The sequence below is a fragment of the Scyliorhinus torazame genome, chromosome 2 (assembly GCF_047496885.1).
Source record: "Scyliorhinus torazame isolate Kashiwa2021f chromosome 2, sScyTor2.1, whole genome shotgun sequence".
NCBI classification, from domain to species: Eukaryota; Metazoa; Chordata; class Chondrichthyes; order Carcharhiniformes; family Scyliorhinidae; genus Scyliorhinus; species Scyliorhinus torazame.
In genome coordinates this window covers 245,144,127-245,163,739 of record NC_092708.1, presented here as the reverse complement: position 1 = coordinate 245,163,739, position 19,613 = coordinate 245,144,127, and the positions used below count along the sequence as shown (strand labels likewise).

The 19,613-nt window shown below is 42.8% G+C and overlaps 1 protein-coding gene across 1 annotated transcript in view; it reads left to right on the top strand.

Annotated features, from left to right (window-relative positions):
• Positions 1–1,043: 1,043 nt before the first annotated feature.
• Positions 1,044–19,613, top strand: part of LOC140396922 (deubiquitinase DESI2) — a 253,108-nt gene continuing 234,538 nt past the window's right edge. The window contains exon 1 of the mRNA XM_072485857.1: positions 1,044–1,889. Within this exon, the coding sequence (XP_072341958.1) occupies positions 1,851–1,889 (39 nt within the window). The 5' untranslated portion in view covers positions 1,044–1,850. The remainder of the gene's footprint in view (positions 1,890–19,613) is intronic.

Below are 19,613 nucleotides of genomic sequence, written 5' to 3'. Positions count from 1 at the left end.
ACACAACGACGGGACTATTCCACCCTGGTTCACATATCTTTTCTCAGTATGCCAAATACACCACCAAATTGACCTTCTGGGTTTTGGGATACCCTCGCCTTCAACATCAGCAATCATCAGAGAAAGATCCTTGAATCTGCAAACCTTGAATTAAGAAGTGAAAAGTCAGCTGTCGGGAGGAATACTGGACTTCAGTTTTTAAAATCTCAACTCCCGAATTCCTCGGTTAACAAAAGCAGCCGTTGGCATTTGCTTTCAAGAATATTAGAACAATTTAAGAGTTAAGGGGCTAAGATGCGGATTGTATTCGTTTTATGTATCTATCAGAAATAAATTTATGATTTCAAAAAAATCTGGAACGGGGAGATTGAGATTAAATTGAAGTAGAAATGAATTCCTTGACTACTCTATCTGTTATCCCTTTGGTCCTTGCCGTCTGAAGCAGTTGGAGTATAAATACGCTGGCGTTGATTTAGATATGTTTTTGCCCTTTCTCTTCGAAGCCACAAGCAAATCACGTGTTCGTGGCTCTGTGAAAGGTTAGGATGAGATGGTTTATTTTTGGATTCCTGAAATGCTATCGGTATCTAATTCCAACTGGCTGGATTTAAAGCTGACCCATGCAAAAGCTGTGTGCTGTGATGTGCGAATAAACGTGGAGCAGCAGCTCATGAAAATTATCTTTCGCTCGTCGTGCGTTGGAAATCGCAAATGCAACGCGCTATGAACGTATGTTCCAAGTCATGCTGGCGGCACTGTTAGCAGCTGGTGCCTACATTTTAACACGAACCGGTTCATTTACAATGCTGAATCTTGAGAGCCGAGCTTTTATTTCAAAGTGAACACCTGTAAATCAGAGTTCTCCCACTCAACCCCATCACACTTTAAACAAAAGCCAGAAGCTCCCATTTAAAGGTGTTCACTCAATTATTGGAAGGTAGTTGACAATGTTTCAAACAAATAAAAAGTAATGTTTTACGTTTTAGTTTCTCTTTTGGAGGGCGCTTAATGCACCTAGCCGATGATTTGCGTAGGACGCTCTTCCAACGATTGCAGTTCTGCTTTAAGCGTGCCCGGGCCTTTAGGAGATGTGGACGTTTATGATGTAACCGGATCGCAGCAATCTCCATCTCAGTCTTGCTGGGGCTGCTTTAAAAGCCTGGCTGGGGAGCCTATTCAAGTGATGTCATCCTACTCCAGCCAGGCTTCGCTGCATCAGCACCCTGGACAGCTCCGGTCGCCGCTGCCAGCCGATCAGCACCGTGGACAGCTCCGATCGCCGCCCCGATTTGCAACAGCACCCTGGACAGCTCCAATCGCCGTCACGACCTGCATTAGCACCCTGGACAGCTCCGATCGCCGCTGCCAGCCGCTCCGCACCTTGGACAGCTCCGCTTGCCGCTGCCAACAGTCACAACCCGGAGGGGCAAAAGTAACCTGCACTTCAATTAGCTTCACCTTCAATCTCCCCGAACGAGGGAAAGGGTCAGTGCACATGACGAATTCATGTCAGAGGCGTCTCTTGCAATGATTTTTAACTGATGCATTTTCTCTCCCTGTTTAAATAAATGTACAATATGGTTTTCTAGCCTGCAAGCTGGATTAGTGGAGAGAGGCACTTTCCATGGATGAACTGTCACCACACTCTCTCAGTCACATTGCCCGAAGTAGAGGGAATCCAGCCTTCGCTGTGAATTTTTGGAGACTGGATAGATTTCCGATCTCTGTGTGAAAAAAAATGTCCCACATGTTTGATCTTGAATGCAACAGTAGAGTGGGTCATTGAGAGCGAACTGGGGCCAGTAACTGATTTAAGGATTATTGGAACTGTGTGATCTCTGCAACGAGCGATGGCAAATGAACCAGTGATTCTCAATGTTTACGATATGGTAAGTGTTAAACAGCACCCATTTGATTGATTGAACAAAACATCCAGTTGGCTGGTGGATAAATCCAGAGGCCATTGTTGGCCTTCTCCCCAGAGATTGTTAAATAGCTCACTAACTCTGTTGCAGGAGGAATATAATTTACATTAGCGGGTTTGACAGATGGGTTGGTGTGCATTTACATTGGATATAGGAGAGTTTTAAGTAGCACTCTGTTTGTATTGGACAAATCTCTGTTTTCCCTTCAAGGTTGGAATGTTTGAGCATGTCTGCCTGAAACGCGATGTTGCATTTTTTTCTGTTTTTGCAATCCCTTTGCATCCTTTTAATTATTCCTGAATGTGATATTGGTACATTCTGTAAAAACATTTTCCATGGTATTACGTTATGGCACCAATGCGTGGGGACGTACAGTAGAGAGGCTCTCTTGCCATTTCAGATCCAGCAATAACACATGCCCCAGTTTTATTGTGTTTGCATATTGTAAAATTATGTGGAATGACACATCTTGTGCAATGTATAATAGGTGTTGGTTATTCAGGTAATGGATTACTGTATAGCAGGTTACACAGTTTCCCAGCAGATGGAGAGTCTCCCTTGGCTGCTCTGAGGCACTAGTGATTGATTTTGGAGCAAGTGTTAGTAGAGGTCAGCTAAGGAGCTGCTCCCCTTACCCCAATCTCAAGAAGGCGAATGACATGGTAAAGTGAAAGAAAAAAGTACCTCTAAGAAATGTCATCTTGAAACGAATTATCCAGGTGTACTTTGGGGTTCAAGTGATAAATCAATCAAGACTTACTGTGGTAGCCTCTCAGCCCGACTAACTTACAACCACTCCTAGTCATCTATTACATTCTAGGTGACATACAATAGTGGGATATTTTCTGATAACATGTAGGGAATTTAATCACAAGCACTCAGATCCTACCATACAAACTGGTTTTGTTCAAGTCTCTGCTATTGGTACTAACTTGTTAACTAGTTCTAAAACCTGAACATGGTAGATGACAATAACTAAAGTATTTACTTTGATTATAAAGGATAACAACTCTTGCAAGTGACCAAATGTAGCAGCACATTTTAAGGCTGAAATTACATATGTGAATCTCTCAATTAGTTTCTCTCACATTTGTGGCTGTCTTCCATCATACTCTACACACTGCGTAAACTCGGTGTTACATTCAAAAATGAAACCTGGAATTAAATTCAGAGATCTCGATTTGCTGTATTAAAGATACACAAGCAAGGTCTAGAAACAAGTTTAAAAAGGTATACACCATGCACAGGTTTACATTCTTTCCTCACATACTAAAAGCTTGATTTCAGTTTTAAATCTACAAGAACCATTCCAAGTCTGCACTCCGACTGTGGATACACTTGTTGGTCGCAAGAACAACTTACATTTATATATCACTTTCAATATAATAAAATGCCTCTTCACAGGCACTTCACGGGAACATTATCGAACAAAATTTGACACCAAATAGGAAAGGAGATATATGGACAAGCCAGATCAAAGGGATAGGTTTTAGGAAGCACTTTACAGAGGAAATAAAATGACAGAGAAATTTAAAGAGGGTGTTTCATAGGTTACAGACCTGTCAGTTGAAGGCACAACCATCACCGGTAGTGCAATTAAAATTGGAGGTGCTCAATTAGGGGAGTCCAGGGATCTTGGAAGACTGGAAGATGTTACAGAAAGAAGGAGGGGAGATTCCACTGAGGCTCTGAAAACAAGATAAATAATTTAAAATTGAGGCATTGTTAGACCAAGAGTCAATGTGGGTCAGAGGGCACAGAGGTAATGGGTAAATGGAGTTGGTATGAGTCAGGATAGAGGCAGTAGTGTTGTATTTGTTGATGTTCATGGAGGGTGGAGGATGGGAGGTAGGTCAGGAGAACTTTGGAATGATCAAGTCTGGAGGTAATTTGAACAAGAATGAGGGTTTCAACAGCAGATAAGCTGCAGCAGGGTTGGAGTTGGGAAATGCTATGGAGATGGCAATGAGCGGTTTTACTGTTGGTTTAGCTTAAGACAGTTGCCAGGGAGTGATGGAGTCAATGAGACTGGAAAGAAGTTTGTAATAGGGGCCCAACACAATTACTTTGGTCTTCCCAACAATCAGTTGGAGGAAATTCCTGCCCTTTCGATTTTGGTTGCTGGATAAACAGTGTGACAAATCCGAGGCAGTGAAAGGATGGTGAAAGGTGGTGGTTAGCTAGAGTTTATATCATCAGTGTACATGTGGAGCCTAATATATTTTCAAATGATGCTGCTGAGGGAAAAACTGTAGATGAGAAATAGGAAGAGGCCATAAATCCTTCGGGGACTGCAGAGGCAACAGTGTGGGAGTGGGAAGAGAAACCATTGCAGATGATTTTGTGACTGCTGTTACATAGATAAAAATCAAACCTGACAAGTACAGTCCCACCCAATTGGATGACGGTGGAGAGTTGTTGGAAGATGAGGGTATGGGCAAATGTGTCAAAGGCTGAAGACAAGTCAAAAAGGATGAAGAGCTTTAGATTAACACAGTCACATAGGTTGTAATTTGTGACTTTGATAAGGGCTGTAGTCTGCCAATAAGGCAGAAATTGGAGGTGTTCCAACTAATATGCCCTCTAATTATGTTTGGAGTATATAGCTGATTTATTCAAGTTCATGGAATCATATAATTTACAGTGCAGAAGGAGGCCATTCGGCCCATCGAGTCTGCACTGACTCTTGGAAAGAGCACTCTGCCCAAGGTCCACACTTCCACCCCATCCCCACAACCCAGCAATCCCACCCAACACTAAGGGCAATTTAGCTTGGCCAATCCACCTAACCTGCACATCTTTGGAGTGTGGGAGGAAACCAGGGCACCCGGAGGAAACCCACGCAGACACGGGAAGAAAGTGAAAACTCCACACAGTCACCCGAGGCCAGAATTGAACCCCGGACCCTGGACCTGTGAGGCAGCAATGCTAACCACTGTGCCACAGTGCTGCCAATAGACAATCATGATATATGTATATTAATATCAATGGGTGTGAATATATTGTATCATAAATAAAGAAATTGCAATTTAATATGCTAATTAATCATCCACTAAGATTACTAACGTCAATTTTAATGATAATGGGTGGAATTGTACAGTTCCATCGCGATGGGAACAGGGTTATAAAGCGCAGCCAGCCATTCAAAATCCATTGACTTTGGCGGGACTGGAAGATCCCCTAGCTGGAGGGGCCATAAAATTTGGCCCAATGTGTGTGGATGAGCATTGAATTGTTTGCTTAGGAAGGAATGTTGTATCACTCCAGAGGTCTGAACAGAATATTTCCATTCATGCCCTGAATATTTACAATTTATCCCAGATTCCTAAGAAGCCCAGGTTACCCTGAAAGTATTTCCCCATATCCATCTGGGAGTAGTTCAGTTTACTCCTAAAATACAGGTCATACAACCTAAGTGAATTGGGTCAAAGCCATATTGATCCTTCGATAGCCAGAAAAAAATACAAGAACATCAAAGCAAACCAACATAAAATCCGAACAAAATTATTCTCCGTTTTTGTTCAAGAAGAAGGGTGGGTTAATTAACTGTCATTATGGATATGGGGAAATACTTGGAGGGTAACCTGGACTTCTTAGGAATCTGGGCTGAATTATCTGTCATGATATTATTGGTCTGCTATACAGGATATAATGGATTTTATACTTAATCATGTCTCGCCTGAACAGGTGACAAAACTGTCAGCATTTGAAATAAGCCGAATGCAAAGGTCTTTCATAAATAAATAATAATGTATCTGGCCCACGAATATGTACCTCTTGATCTTGTTTCCTTTGCAGTTTGAACAACTTTTGCCTCTATGTATGGAGCTGTCACACAGAGGCTTTTTTGGATTTGAATGGGATGAATGAGAATGACCTTTATCAATGGTACGATCTTCAAGGTGACGTTCTCAGGAATCGCTAGTGTGGGCGTGAAAAAATTCTATTTGCAAACAGAAGTCAGCTCGTAGGCACGAATATCAAGTTGCTGTAATGGGGATTTTAAAAATGCTTTGAGAGATAAAGCCACCTCTCCGTTGTGTTTTAACTATTTCACTGGACTGCACACCACCCCTGACTTGGATGACCGATGCCAAGTCAGGACTGCTGTCAGAGTGCGGGAGCCAAAGTTTAAGAGGGTGAAGCATAACTGCAGGCAGATCCCTAAGAACGTAAATGACGGAAACTCCCCCTGCTGATGATTGTCTTTACATAGGTGAGCAATGCAATTCCTTGGTTTGCAGTGATACTGATGATTTTGGCAAAATCATGTTCAGGAGGAACTTGCTCTCCAAATCCCAGTCAGTACTTCCAGATCCGAGCAGCAAGTACTCAGGATATCATTTTAACAGTTACACACCACAGGGTTTCCCGCTACCCCAGCAACTCAGCATTATGAGCCATGGAATATTTTGCCACCTTTGTCCATGGTCATCATCTTATATTTCTACAACTCTTCTTAAAGGAGTGAATATATACGGCATCAACCATTTTTTAATGGAATTGTATATTTTTAGTGTACATGCGCATTGCATCAATTAAATGGTTTAGTGTAAAATGTGTAGATAAGATTGTGGAATAGTACAGTTAGGGCAGCACGGTAGCACAAGTGGATTGCACTGTGGCTTCACAGCGCCAGGGTCCCAAATTCGATTCCCACTGGGTCACTGTCTGTGCGGAGTCTGCACATTCTCCCCGGGTCTGCGTGGGTTTCCTCCGGGTGCTCCGGTTTCCTCCCACAGTCGAACGATGTGCTGGTTAGGTGAATTGGACATGATAAATTGCCCTTAGTGACGAAAAAGGTTAGGAGGGGTTATTGGGTTACGGGGATAGGGTGGAAGTGAGGGCTTAAGTGGGTCGGTGCAGATTCGATGGGCCGAATGGCCTCCTTCTGCACTTGTTGAAGAAAAAATAGTCAGCACTTTGAGTTTTCGCAAAAGGTCCTTTATTTAACACAAAGTTCGTGGAGGGAATTAGAATGACTGCAGTCTTTCCAAATGTCCCTGCTTTACAGGGGTAAGGTGAGTAATTTATATCATATCATCAGCAATATCTAGGACAGAGAGGCATTCTTGAGATTAAACAAGGAGACAGAATGCGAACAAAGTTTAATAACGGGCCTTGAGTTCCTTGCTGAAGCAAAACAATGTGCAGCTGTACGCCTGTTTACATGGTGTGACCTTCCGACTGTTTCATACAGAACTTCGAACTTTTTGACTAAAAATAAGGCTAGATATCCATCATGCTTCGCTAAGTGCCTATTTCCATGAAATATAGTCAAGCAGCTGATTAAAATAATACAAGGTATTTAAGGCAGCTAATCCGCCAACTAAAGTCCCTTCTACAGCACTGTATGTTCTATGTTCTATGTTCTATGTACAAAGGCTATTAAAGGAGAAATAGGATAGATGAAGTAAAATACATCATGAGTTGGGAACTGGGATGTGTGTAATGATGCAATGGTGGTTTCTAAAATGCTGCCTCGGAATTGGCCTCCAGCTGAAATTAGTCTAGAAGTGGGTTTAATTGAAACATTGAACTGGTAAAAAAAAAACGTTTGCAGATGATATCTGCTGAGGTTTTCTGTTTGCAGGCTTTGGAAGTGATAATATTTTAGACGGATTAAAAGCCCCCAAGCTAGCCATACATTTTTAGTAGTTCTTGCAAAATCCCACGTTTTGCTAGTTTACAGGGGGTACAATACAATTGGCACTCTGGTTCTCGTTTGGGTTGGCATAATATTTTGTTTGTTGGGCAGTATTAGAAATGAACACTTCCCTGGACGTGAATTTAAATTCAGAGATTCCAATGTTCAGATAGCTGGAAAGTTGAAGCAAATCCCAAAGGCATCAATGAACCACTGCAACGCTTAGAATCAGGCATGGCTAATCAAAAAAACAACTGCAAAGCTGTCAAGACTGATGATATATATGGATTCACATATATTTCTATATAGGTCCAGATAATCCTATCCCCTCCCCAGAAAATATATGACTCCTTATGTTGTTAGGGATTAAGGTAGCAAGGATTATGAACTCAGGGGGTTCATTGACAGGGTACTCCTTACACATCTTCAAAGGGAAACTGTGACCTTTGGTGTTATGTGCTGTCTTTGTTGAATTTTGTAGCTGTTGGCCAGAATTTAGTCTCCCCAACTGTTGCAACATGGGGGGTGATGAAGAGGTGGGGAAGGCGGTGTGGAGGTGGGGGAGTGTGAATTGGAAGGGGGGATTCTGTTCGTGTTTCCACCTGCCCTGACCACACAGCGATTTTAAGCTGGGACAAACAAATCCTTGGACAAGAAGCTTGCCGTTGCCCCAGTTGATGCCCTACAGTTATTAATTCTTGGCCATGTAAGAGCCGTTTCCACCCCCACCCCCTTCCCCCAGCTTCAATGTTTAGGCTGGCAAGAGGATTGAACTTGAAAAGGTTATGTCTTGGGCAGGAAGGGGGTGGGGAGGTGGCAGTGACAATTCTACATGTGAAACCCTTTTCTGAAGTTTAGCATGCCCCATGGTCCCTTAGGTTCTGTCAGCCTCTGGGCCGTACCCCTTCCTCTCCCCTCCCCACCCACCCTGGCCTCTCCCCTGATACCTCTGGACTTAGGCTCCAACGTCATCCTACATTTCTTCCTCGGTCTACTGCAGTGACCAGGGAGCTGCCAGCCAATCGATTGGGGTTTCCTCCTGAGTGAGGGATGGAGGTCCCGCTTGTAGCCAATTAACATCTAATGGAGTGTGAAATGGCTGCATGCTGACCCTTCGGATGATGAGAAGTGAGACCCCACCATCTGGGAAAAAATCAGGCTCTATGTGTTCGAAAGCAACACAGAATACTTAGCCAAATCCAAAAGACAATGTGACATTTGCTGCACTATCTGAAGTGGCATCTTCTGAATGAAATGTTATACCACAGCACTGTCTGCTGTCCCAGGAGGATGTAGCAATCCCATGAAACTATTTCAAAGAGGAGGAGGGGGCGTCTGCCCTTATCAATATTTACCTCTCAGTCAACACCACTAAAAATAGATTATTGTTGTTTATGCTGCGTGTAAATTACTGCCACTTTCCCTATGTTATAACAGGGACTACACTTCAAAAACCCTTTAAGATGTTCTGAGATCATGTAAGATGCTATATAAATACCAATCTTTCTCGTTTATTAGCTGTTTCTTTTTCCATTCATTGCCAATTTCCCCAGAATCTCCATTGAACGATGTATAATTTTTTGCATACTATAGTTACCTTCGATTTCAGTGTGTAACATTCTGATTTTTTCTGGAACATCAATTATTTGGAGCCCTGTGTTTTGTTTGGAACTTGAGTTTTATCAATAAATATTGAATGCAGATTATTTTTTGTTGACATTAGCGATCAAAAATGCTGTATTTGATGGAATTGCAAATGAAAAGCTTTGGATGATTTTGTTTCAAAGCTACCTTGAATGCTAAGTTACTGGCATCAGCTAACGTTTGGGTGGATATTGCGAGTGGCTTCAGCACCCTTGGGTGAACATAGAAATAGAAACATAGAAATTTACAGTGCAGAAGGAGGCCATTTGGCCCTTCGAGTCTGCACCGACCCTTGGAAAGACCACCCCACTTCAGCCCATACTCCCACCTATCCCCGTAACCCAGTAATCCCTCCAAAACGTTTTGGGTACTAAGGGCAATTTATCATGGCCTATCCACCTAACCTGCACATCTTTGGACTGTGGAAGGAAACCAGAGCACCCAAAGGAAACCCATGCAAATTCTACACAGTCACCCAAGATCAGAATCGAACCCGCGTTCCTGGCGTTGTGAGGCAGCAGTGCAACTCTGCCACCGTGGGAATGCTCCAAACCTATTGATCATTAGATGATGGTAATAGGGCAGCATATTGGAAAGCTGTCTTGCACATGAGGTTCTGATATCATTAAAAACCTCCTCTGTCTGTTGGTTGCAAGTGATCCAATGCGAAATACGTTTTACACCTGTTGACATTAAAGGTGCCTCCTCCTCATTTGGTATCATCTGTGAATTTACCCAGTTTGCATTAAGTTTCTGATTCAAAGTCTGAGACACCCACATTGCTTTGCACTCTGGCATAACTCCTCTAATGAGCATTCTTTGTTTCTTAACCTTCATCTTGTCTCTTATCCACTTCTTGGATTTACCCTGGATCCCCACAGCTTTTACTTTAATAATAATAATAATCTTTATTGTCACAAGTAGGCTTACATTAATACTGCAATTCATAGAATTTACAGTGCAGAAGGAGGTCATTCGGCCCATCGAGTCTGCACCGGCTCCTGGAAAGAGCACCCTACCCAAGGTCAACACCTCCACCCTATCCCCATAACCCAGTAACCCCACCCAACACTAAGGGCAATTTTGGACACTAAGGGCAATTTATCATGGCCAATCCACCTAACCTGCACATCTTTGGACTGTGGGAGGAAACCGGAGCACCCGGAGGAAACCCACGCACACACGGGGAGGATGTGCAGACTCCGCACAGACTGTGACCCAAGCCGGAATCGAACCTGGGATCCTGGAGCTGTGAAGCAATTGTGCTACCCACTGTGCTACCATGTCAACACCCTTTCACATGGAAGTCTTTTGGAAATGCAATACATCATAGGGCTTTACCATAGTCCACTTGAGTTGTCACTTATTCAGAGAAGTTGAAGAGATTGATCAGGTAAAATCTTCCCTTCCTGAATCCATACTGATGGCTGTTTACCACGTTGTTATTGCATGGACGATTCTTGTGTTTGCTTCTTCTAATTAATTCCATTATTTTAAATTGTATCGAAGTAAGGTGAATGAGCCTGTGGAATTTGTTACCACAAGAAGTATGTTGAGGCCAAACATATGTTTTCAAGAAGCAGTTAGATATAGCAGTTGAGGCGAAGGGGACCAAAGAATATGGGGGGGCAAATGGTTTAGGCTATTGAGTTGGATGATCAGCCATGATCATAAAGAATTGGCGGAGCAGGCTCGAGGGGCCGAATGACCTCCTCCTGCTCCTAATTTCTATGTTCCTATGTTTCCTGTGACAACCTTTTTGAGCATGGACATTATGCTAACCTATTTACAGTCTACTGATACATTGATCCTCTCATGATGATTATAAATGCCTTACTTTATGGAAGAAATTCTGAGGTAGTCTGTAGCTCACATGGAGATCTTCTAGTTAGGTCTTCCATGTTTTGAGGCTGCTCTGGTATCCTGGGGAACACCAGACTATAATCTGTGAGTGCACCTGTGTCAGTAGATAGTATAGCTTCTCGTGATTTGTTGTCACCACAATAGACTTACACCCCCTACCAAGGGCCTGCATGTCGGTATAAAATTTGACATTTTCTTTTTGAAAAGGGATGTTGGAGAATTTTCATCAGACTTTCTTTCCTTTTCACTTGATTTTAATGTGTGCAATGGATATAATGGATCGCCTCTGCGCTGTGAATTTAGTGTTTCACAATATTTAGATTAACATACAATTTCTAATATTTAGAAACTTGACCTAATCTTTCTCAGGGAAAAATGTACAACCTCTGATCGTGGAGAAGTTAAAAGAAGTAACTGATAGCATTTCAGCCAGTTGTCTATCAGAAAACAAAATTTGTGTTTTTGGTGATGGGCTATTTCTAATCTATCATTGCAAGTGAGGCATAATAGATGTTGGTCACAGCAGACCAGTAAAACAGTAATACGGTAATAAATCTTGAAGCATAATTTAAGTACTACCCTCACTAAATGTCTTCAGCATATGAGCTGAATGGTTGTAAATCAAGTTTCTTGTGCACAATGTTTTAACTTAAGAATATGAGAATTAGGAGCAGGAATAGACCACTCAGCCCCTCAAGCCTGCTTTGCAAGTTGATAAGATCATGGCGGATCTGATTATTGCCTTAACTCCACTTTGCTGCCTGCTACCGCCCCCCCCCCCCCAACCATCCCCCCCCCCCACCTCGCTACCGTCCCAGCACAGCACTTATGTTATCAGATCAAAAATCAAAAAATGGTCGCACTCAGTTTTGAATATACTCAATAATTCAGGCTCCACTGCTTGTTACGAGAATTCCAAAAATTAATGACCATCTGAGAGAAGAAATTTCTCCTCATCCCCATCTTAAATGGGAGGCTCCTTATTTTGAAACTGAACTCCCTATGTTCTCGGTTCTCTCACGTGACGAAATATCCTTTGAGCATCTACCCTGACTCGTCCCCTCAGAAAGTTACATGCTTCATTGAGATCTTCTTTCATTCTTCTAACGTCCAACAAGTATTGGCCCAGACTGCTCAGTCTTCCCTTATATGAAAAGCCCTTCACCCCAGGAACCAGCCTAGCGAATCTTCTCTGCGCTTACAATGCAAGCAGGTCTCTCTTTAAATAATGTGTCCAAAACTGTGCACAATACACACTGTAGAGTTGTAGCAAGGCTTCCTGACTTTTATACTGAACCCCCTTTGCAATAGAGGCCAACATTTTATTGACCTTCCTAATTACTTACTATACCGGTATACTAACATTTTGTGATTTACACATAAGGACACCCAGATCCCTCTTTTCATCGAACCATAGAATCCCTACAGTACAGAAGGAGGCCATTTGGCCCATCAAGTCTGCACTGACACTCCGAAAGAGTACCCGCTCCCCTGCCCCATCCCCATAACCCCACCTAACCTTTGGTCACCTGGGGGCAATTTAGCATGGCCAAACCACCTAACCTGCACATCTTTGGACTGTGGGAGGAAACCGGAGCACCCAGCGGAAGCCCACACAGACATGGGGAGAATGTACAAACTCCATACAGTCAGTCACCCAAGTTTGGAATCGAACAGGTTCCCTGGCACAGTGAGGCAGCAATGCTAACCATTGTGCCACCATGTCCCCTCATTGTACTACAGCATTCTGCGGTATCCATCCATAGATTATATTCTGTTTTTCTACTCTTCCTGCCAAAGTGGGCAACCTCTTATTTTCTCACATTATACTCCATCTGCTAATCTTTTGCCCATTCACTCAACCTATGTGCATCCCTTTGCAGATTCTATTTATTCTGCTCACAATTTGCTTTCATACCTATCTTTGTATCGTCAGCAAGTTTGCCTATAATGCAGTAGGTTCCTTCATCCAAGTCATTATTACTTCGACTGTTAACTGGCTAAAAGCGTTTTTCAGCAAATAAACATTCTAATCCGCCAGGATTCTGTAGCCTGCAAATGCACTGGAATGTATGACATGGGGAATTACATATCCTAGATGACTAATAGAGCTGAAATGTGTCTTTTCATAGGTTTCAGCTATTCCAAATTACAACCTTGGTCATTTAACTTTTAGTGATGATTGTCCAATCTCACTGAAAACCCTTGTTATTTGGGCACTTTGAAATGAATTACCAGCTGAGAGTATGACAATCCTGGAGGGGCACGATATTATTGGGAGGTGTGGGTGGTGAGGTGGGGACACGGGTGTTGGGAGGCAATGCAATAGCTGACCAAATCTAGCTACTGATGAACAAAAACAGTAAAATGGGCTAATGAGACAGGGCAGGAATTAATAATACAATAACTATTCATGCAAATAAAAGTAGTCCTAATACAAATAATTAATAATAAATGTACAACTAAATAATAATAATTGCATATGCAAACCCATTCTGAGAGAGCTTGGGATTTGCAGTGATAATTTTCCAGGGCTGATAATGAGCCCTCTGGGGTCAAGACAGCAACCCAGCCCTGGAAAAATTATATCCCCTGAATAGTAATAGTTCTATACTGTTACCTGTGATTCCTACCAGTCTGACCTGTAGTTCAATAGCACAATTTGTTCATATCCCCCCCATACAATTCTGCAGGAATTTTATATGATAGGCCCTAGCATGAAGAAAAGGCAAACTTCTCTTCAACGTTTTGCTTAATTCACAGCCAACAATTTGGATCTCTCTGGCTGGATGTATTGAGATGGGACAAATGATTTTCTTATTCCTATTTTTAAAAAAAATCTTTTTATTGTCTCTTCTCTTATTTATGTTGTGTGTATACATTACATTTTTCTTGCCCGCGGTAATTTACTTTATTGTACAGAGGTTTATTTTGTCCTTCATTTAACTAACTCTATGTACATGTCGTTGTCCTTTGGATCGGTCTATAATTCTCCCACACTGCCCCCCCCCCCCACACATCCCCCCCCCCCCCCCCCACACCCCACACCCCCACACCCCGGCTTCCCCGGCTTCCCCACCTTCCTTCCGCCTCACCCCCCCCCTTGGGTTTGGTTCCTCATCTATCTTGTTTTTTAAAATTCTTAGCTTGCTCCTCGTTGCTGGCCTCGAACAGGCCGGCAAACTGCCCCCAAGTATCCAGGAAGCCTTCCTCCGACCCTTGGACGGTGTACTCCAGGTGATGAAATTCCGAGAGGTCAGCAAGCCAGTCTGCAGCTGTATGGGTGTGCTGCTGATCGCCAGCCGAGCAGGATTCTCTGGCGTGCGATTAGAGAAGCAAAAGCAAGGGTGCTGGCCCCCTTCCCCATGTGTAACTCTGGCTGCTCCGATATCCCAAATATTGTCACTATTGGGCATGGTTTCACCCTCACCCCCACACCTTGGACATTGCCTCGGAGAAGGCTGTCCAGAACCCAGCAAGTTTGGGCCCAGCCCAAAACATGTGGGTGTGGTTGACTGGGCCCCTCTGGCACCGCTCACATTTGTCCTCCGCGTCCGGGAAGAACCTGATCATTTGGGTTCTGGTCAGGTGCGCTCTGTGCACCACTTTGAGCTGCATTAGGCTCAGCCTTGCGCAGGAGGAGGTAGAGTTCGCCCTGCTCAGTGCTTCGCTCCAGAGTCCCCACCCTACCTCTGTCCCCAGTTCGTCCTCCCATTTCTGCCTGGTCTCGTCCAGCTGTGTTCGGGCTCTGTCCAGTAGCTGTCCGTATATTTTCCCACATAGCCCCCCCTTCTCGTTGCTTGTGCCTATCAGGTCCTCTAGTAGTGTGGTTTCTGGGGCCCTGGGGTACTGTACTGTCTCTTTGCAGTGGAAGTGTTTCATTTGGAGGTGTCTCAATTCCTGTCCTTCTGTTAGTTTCCACTTCCTCGTCAGTTCGTCCAGTGTCACCAGTCTGCACCTTACATAGAAGTCCCCGACCGTCAGTGTGCCCCCGTCCACCTTTTGAAGGTTGTATCTAGCATGGCTGGGGGGAATCTGTGATTACCGCAGATGGGTGCCATGGGGGACATTTTAGTTATTCCAAAGTGTTGTGTCAATTGGGTCCACGTTCTCAGCGTGGCTGCTTCCACTGGGCTCGTTATGTATCTTGCTGAGGAGGATGGGAGTGCTGCCGTGGCCAGGGCCCGGAGGGTAATTCCTTTACAGCATGCCTCCTCCATTTGTACCCAATCTGTGTCGAGTTCTTGTACCCATCCCCTCACTCTTTCTGCCGTTGCTGCCCAGTGGTAGGTTTGGTAGGGCCAAGCCCTCTTTGATTTTTCTTCTTTGCAGTGTGGGTGATTTTCTTATTCCTGTGGTTTTGAGTACTCTTTTTGATCATGAAGATGTAGGATGTTAACCTAGGAAATGGGAAGTTTCACTCCCGGGTCAGGTACCGCATCATTAACTGTGTATTACTATACCCACCACCTCCCTGGCTGCACCACTGGAACATAGGCAGATAGGAACAGGAGCAAGCCATTCAGACCTGGAGCCTGCTCTACCATTCAATAAAATCATGGGTGATCTGTACCCTAACTCTGTCCACCCACCTTGGTTCTATACATCCCAGATACTCTTGGCTAGCAAAGGCCTATCAATGCACCTTTCCTGGGAGAGAGCTGCATTTTACTAACACCATGTGCAGGAAGAAGTGTTTCCTAACTTCACTTCTGAATGACCTGGCTTTGATTTTAAGGTCACGTCCCCTTGCCCTGGATTTTGCCAACAGCAGAGGAAACATCTTTCTATTGTCATGTGAGAGTATCCTTTAAGAAATGAGTGTTTAAGAAATGTACCTTTAAGAAATGGAGCTGCTCATGTTACTGGAGTGATGTCAGAGTGTGGGTGGAGCTGAGCTCCACTTCTGCTTTCTAGTTTCAGTTTGAGAAAGAGCTTGGGTGTGTCTGTGTTTTTCAGGGAGCTGAATCTGAAGTTAAAAGTGAGCAGCACTGCTGTTGATCTCTGCCATCCCAAAATTATCTATGGACCATTTGGTGAATTCAGAAGAAGTATAAATGTTTTCAGTCTTGAATGTAAACCCTGATGTGCTCCTGTTTGGAGGTTTGTTAAGTCTTTTGGATGTTAAAAGAACAGCATATGGATTACTTAGTGTTGTATTCTTTGGGGGGGGGGGGTGTATTTGATTTACTGGTCGCTAAGATATTCACTGTTTGTTTCAAAAAGATTAACTTGAGTTCATACAATAAACATTGTATTGTTTTAAAAACCACTGGTCCATTTTCTGCTATACCATACCTGTAGAGTGAGCCATGTGCTCCACATACCATAATCTATTAAAAGTTGTGGATCAGGTGAACTCCATGATACACTTTGGGATTCTCTAAACCCTGGCCCATAACAATAGGTGGCTCGTCCGGGATAAAAGTCTATCTATTGGATTGTCTTTGTGAACTTAAAGGCAGTGAGGGGTGAGCATATTGAGGTTCCTTTTCAGGTGTGGTATTTTAGTTTAAGTTAGGAGTGTGTTGTGGACAATGGCTTTTTCAGAGGCTCAGACGTTTTTACGGGTGGAGACAGTCACACGCAGTACCTTACGGACAGAGACTAAAAGCAGACTGTTGGATTTGGCAATAACATTGCAGTTAACATTACCTGACAAAACGCGAAAAGATTAGGTAATTATGGTGCTGGTTAAGCATTTAAAGTTGCCTGAGATACAGTTTGACTCATTGGAAATGGCACAAATTCAGTTGCAAATTAAACAAATGGAACATGAGAAAGAGTTAAAGCAGCTTGAATACAAAAGAGAGAGAGGGGGAAAAGAAAGAGAGAGAGAGGAAAATGAAAAGGAGGGAGAAGAAAGGAGAAAAGAAAGACTAGCCCGAGCAGAACAAAAAGAAAAAGAAAGGGAGATACAGATCAGGGAAAAAGATAAACAGAGAGAGTTGAACTTCAGAAAATGGCCATGAAACACGACAGTCAGTTAAAATTGGCAGACGTAAAGGGTAACGTACAGTTGGATGATAGTGATGAGGACAGTGAGAAAGAGCATCAAAGTCGAAGGCTTGGTGGGAATCTATTTAAATATGTCCAAGCATTGCCAAGGTTTGACGAGAAGGAGGTAGAAGCATTTTCATTTCATTTGAGAAGGTAGCTAAACAAATGAAATGGCCACAGGACATGTGGGTATTACTGATTCAAACAAAGCTGGTAGGTAGAGCTAGTGAAGTGTTTGCATCACTACCGGAGGAGGTATCTGGGACGTATGAGGAGGTGAAAAAATCTTGTGTGCATATGAACTAGTGCCTGAAGCTTACAGACAAAGATTTAGAAATTTAAGGAAAGAATTTGGTCAAACATACATGGAGTTTGAAAGGCTCAAACAGAGTAATTTTGATAGGTGGATAAGGGCTTTGAAAATAGATCAAATGTATGAAGCTCGCAGAGAAATAATAATTTTGGAGGAGTTTAAAAATTGAATTCCTGATGTAGTGAGAACTCATGTGGAAGAACAGAGGGTAAAAACTGTGAGAGTAGCAGAAGCAATAGCAGATGATTATGAATTAGTTCAGAAATCAAAGCTTGGTTTCCGACATCAGTTTCAGCCTGTGAGGGATAGAAACTGGGGACATGAGAAATACTCAAGTGGTAAAAGTAAAGGTGTTCTGATGGGAGATAATGAGAGTGTATCTCAAGTTCAAAAAGAAATCCAGGAGAGTGGAAGTGACATGAAAAGTTTCAGAATAAACTGTAATAAACTAGGCCATGTAAAGTCACAGTGTTGGTGGTTCAAGAAAAGCACTGGGAAGGCTGATGTGGTAAAACAGGATAAGACAGTGGGGTTTGTTAACGTGGTAAAGGAAAGCCCAAGTGAAGTGAAGGAGGTGCAAAAGATTGTACAGCCTGAAATGAAATGAAATGAAAATCGCTTATTGTCACAAGTAGGCTTCAAATGAAGTTACTGTGAAAAGCCCCTAGTCGCCACATTCTGGTGCTTGTTCAGGGAGCCTGATACGGGAATTGAACCATGCTGCTGGCCTACCTTGGTCTGCTTTCAAAGCCAGCGATTTAGCCCTGTGCTAAACAGCCTGATCAAGAGGTAATTGATCAGAAGGTGCCAGATGTCTTTAAAGAATTTAATTGTGTGGGTAAAGTTTACTCATGTGTATCAGGAGGAGCAGCTAATGAAGTCACAATTTTAAGAGATATGGGAGCTAGTCAATCTTTAATAGTAAGAGATGAGGAGTTATGTAGTTTGGGAAGAATTTTGCCAGAAAAAGTGGTAATATGTGGAATTCAGGGTGAGAGGAGTAGCGTTCCATTATATAAGGTAAGGTTGGAAAGTCCAGTGAAGAGTAGTGAAGTAGTAGTAGGGGTAATAGAGAAACTATCTTGTCCAGGAATACAATTTATCTTGGGTAATGATAGAGCTGGATCGCAGGTGGGTGTGATGGCTACTGTGGTTGATAAGCCAGTGGAAAATCAGACAACTGAAGTGTTGAAGGACGAATATCCTGGGATTTTTCCGGATTGTGTAGTAACAAGGTCATAAACTCACAGGTTAAGACAAGAGGAGAAATTAAAGAGTGAAGATGAAGTGGAAGTGCAAGTGTCAGAAACGATTTTTGATCAGATGGTTGAAAAAGAACAAGAACAGGTGGAGGATGAGGCGGATATTTATAGTTCAGAAAAATTGGCAGAGTTACAACAAAAAGATGTAGAAATAAAACGGATGTATCAGAAAGCGTACACGGAAGAGGAATCTGAGTGCATACCAGAGTGTTATTACCATAAGAGTGATGTCTTGATGAGAAAATGGAGACCTTTACATATGCAGGCGGATGAAAAGTGGGCAGAAGTTCATCAAGTAGTATTGCCGGTAGGATATAGAAAGGAGGTGTTGTGAGTTGCACATGAGGGACCAGTGGGAGGTCATTTGGGGATAAGGAAAACTCAAGCTAAAATCCAGAAATATTTTTATTGGCTTGGACTACATAAAGATGTAGTTAAATTTTGTCAATCATGTCACACATGTCAAGTGATAGGGAAACCTCAAGCTGTGATAAAACCAGTGCCCTTAATACCCAATCCAGCATTTGAGGAACCTTTTACAAGGATCCTAATTAATTGCGTCGGAATCAATATCTTTTGACTATAATGGATGTGTCTACTAGGTTTCCAGAGGCCATTCCAGTACGTAATATTACAGCTAAAAAGATTGTGGAGGAGTTACTTAAATTCTTTACGAGATATGGACTACCCACAGAAATACAATCGGATCAAGGATCACATTTTACTGCGAGGTTATTCAAAGAAGTAATGGATAGCTTAGGAATAAGACAATTTAAATCAACTGCATACCACCCAGAATTGCAGAGAGCGTTAGAAAGGATGCATCAGACATTAAAGACAATGTTGAGGGCTTATTGTCAAGATTATCCAGAGGATTGAGATAAAGGAATTCCATTCGTACTGTTTGCAATTAGGGATGCACCTAATGAGTCAACCAAATTTAGTCCTTTTGAACTAAT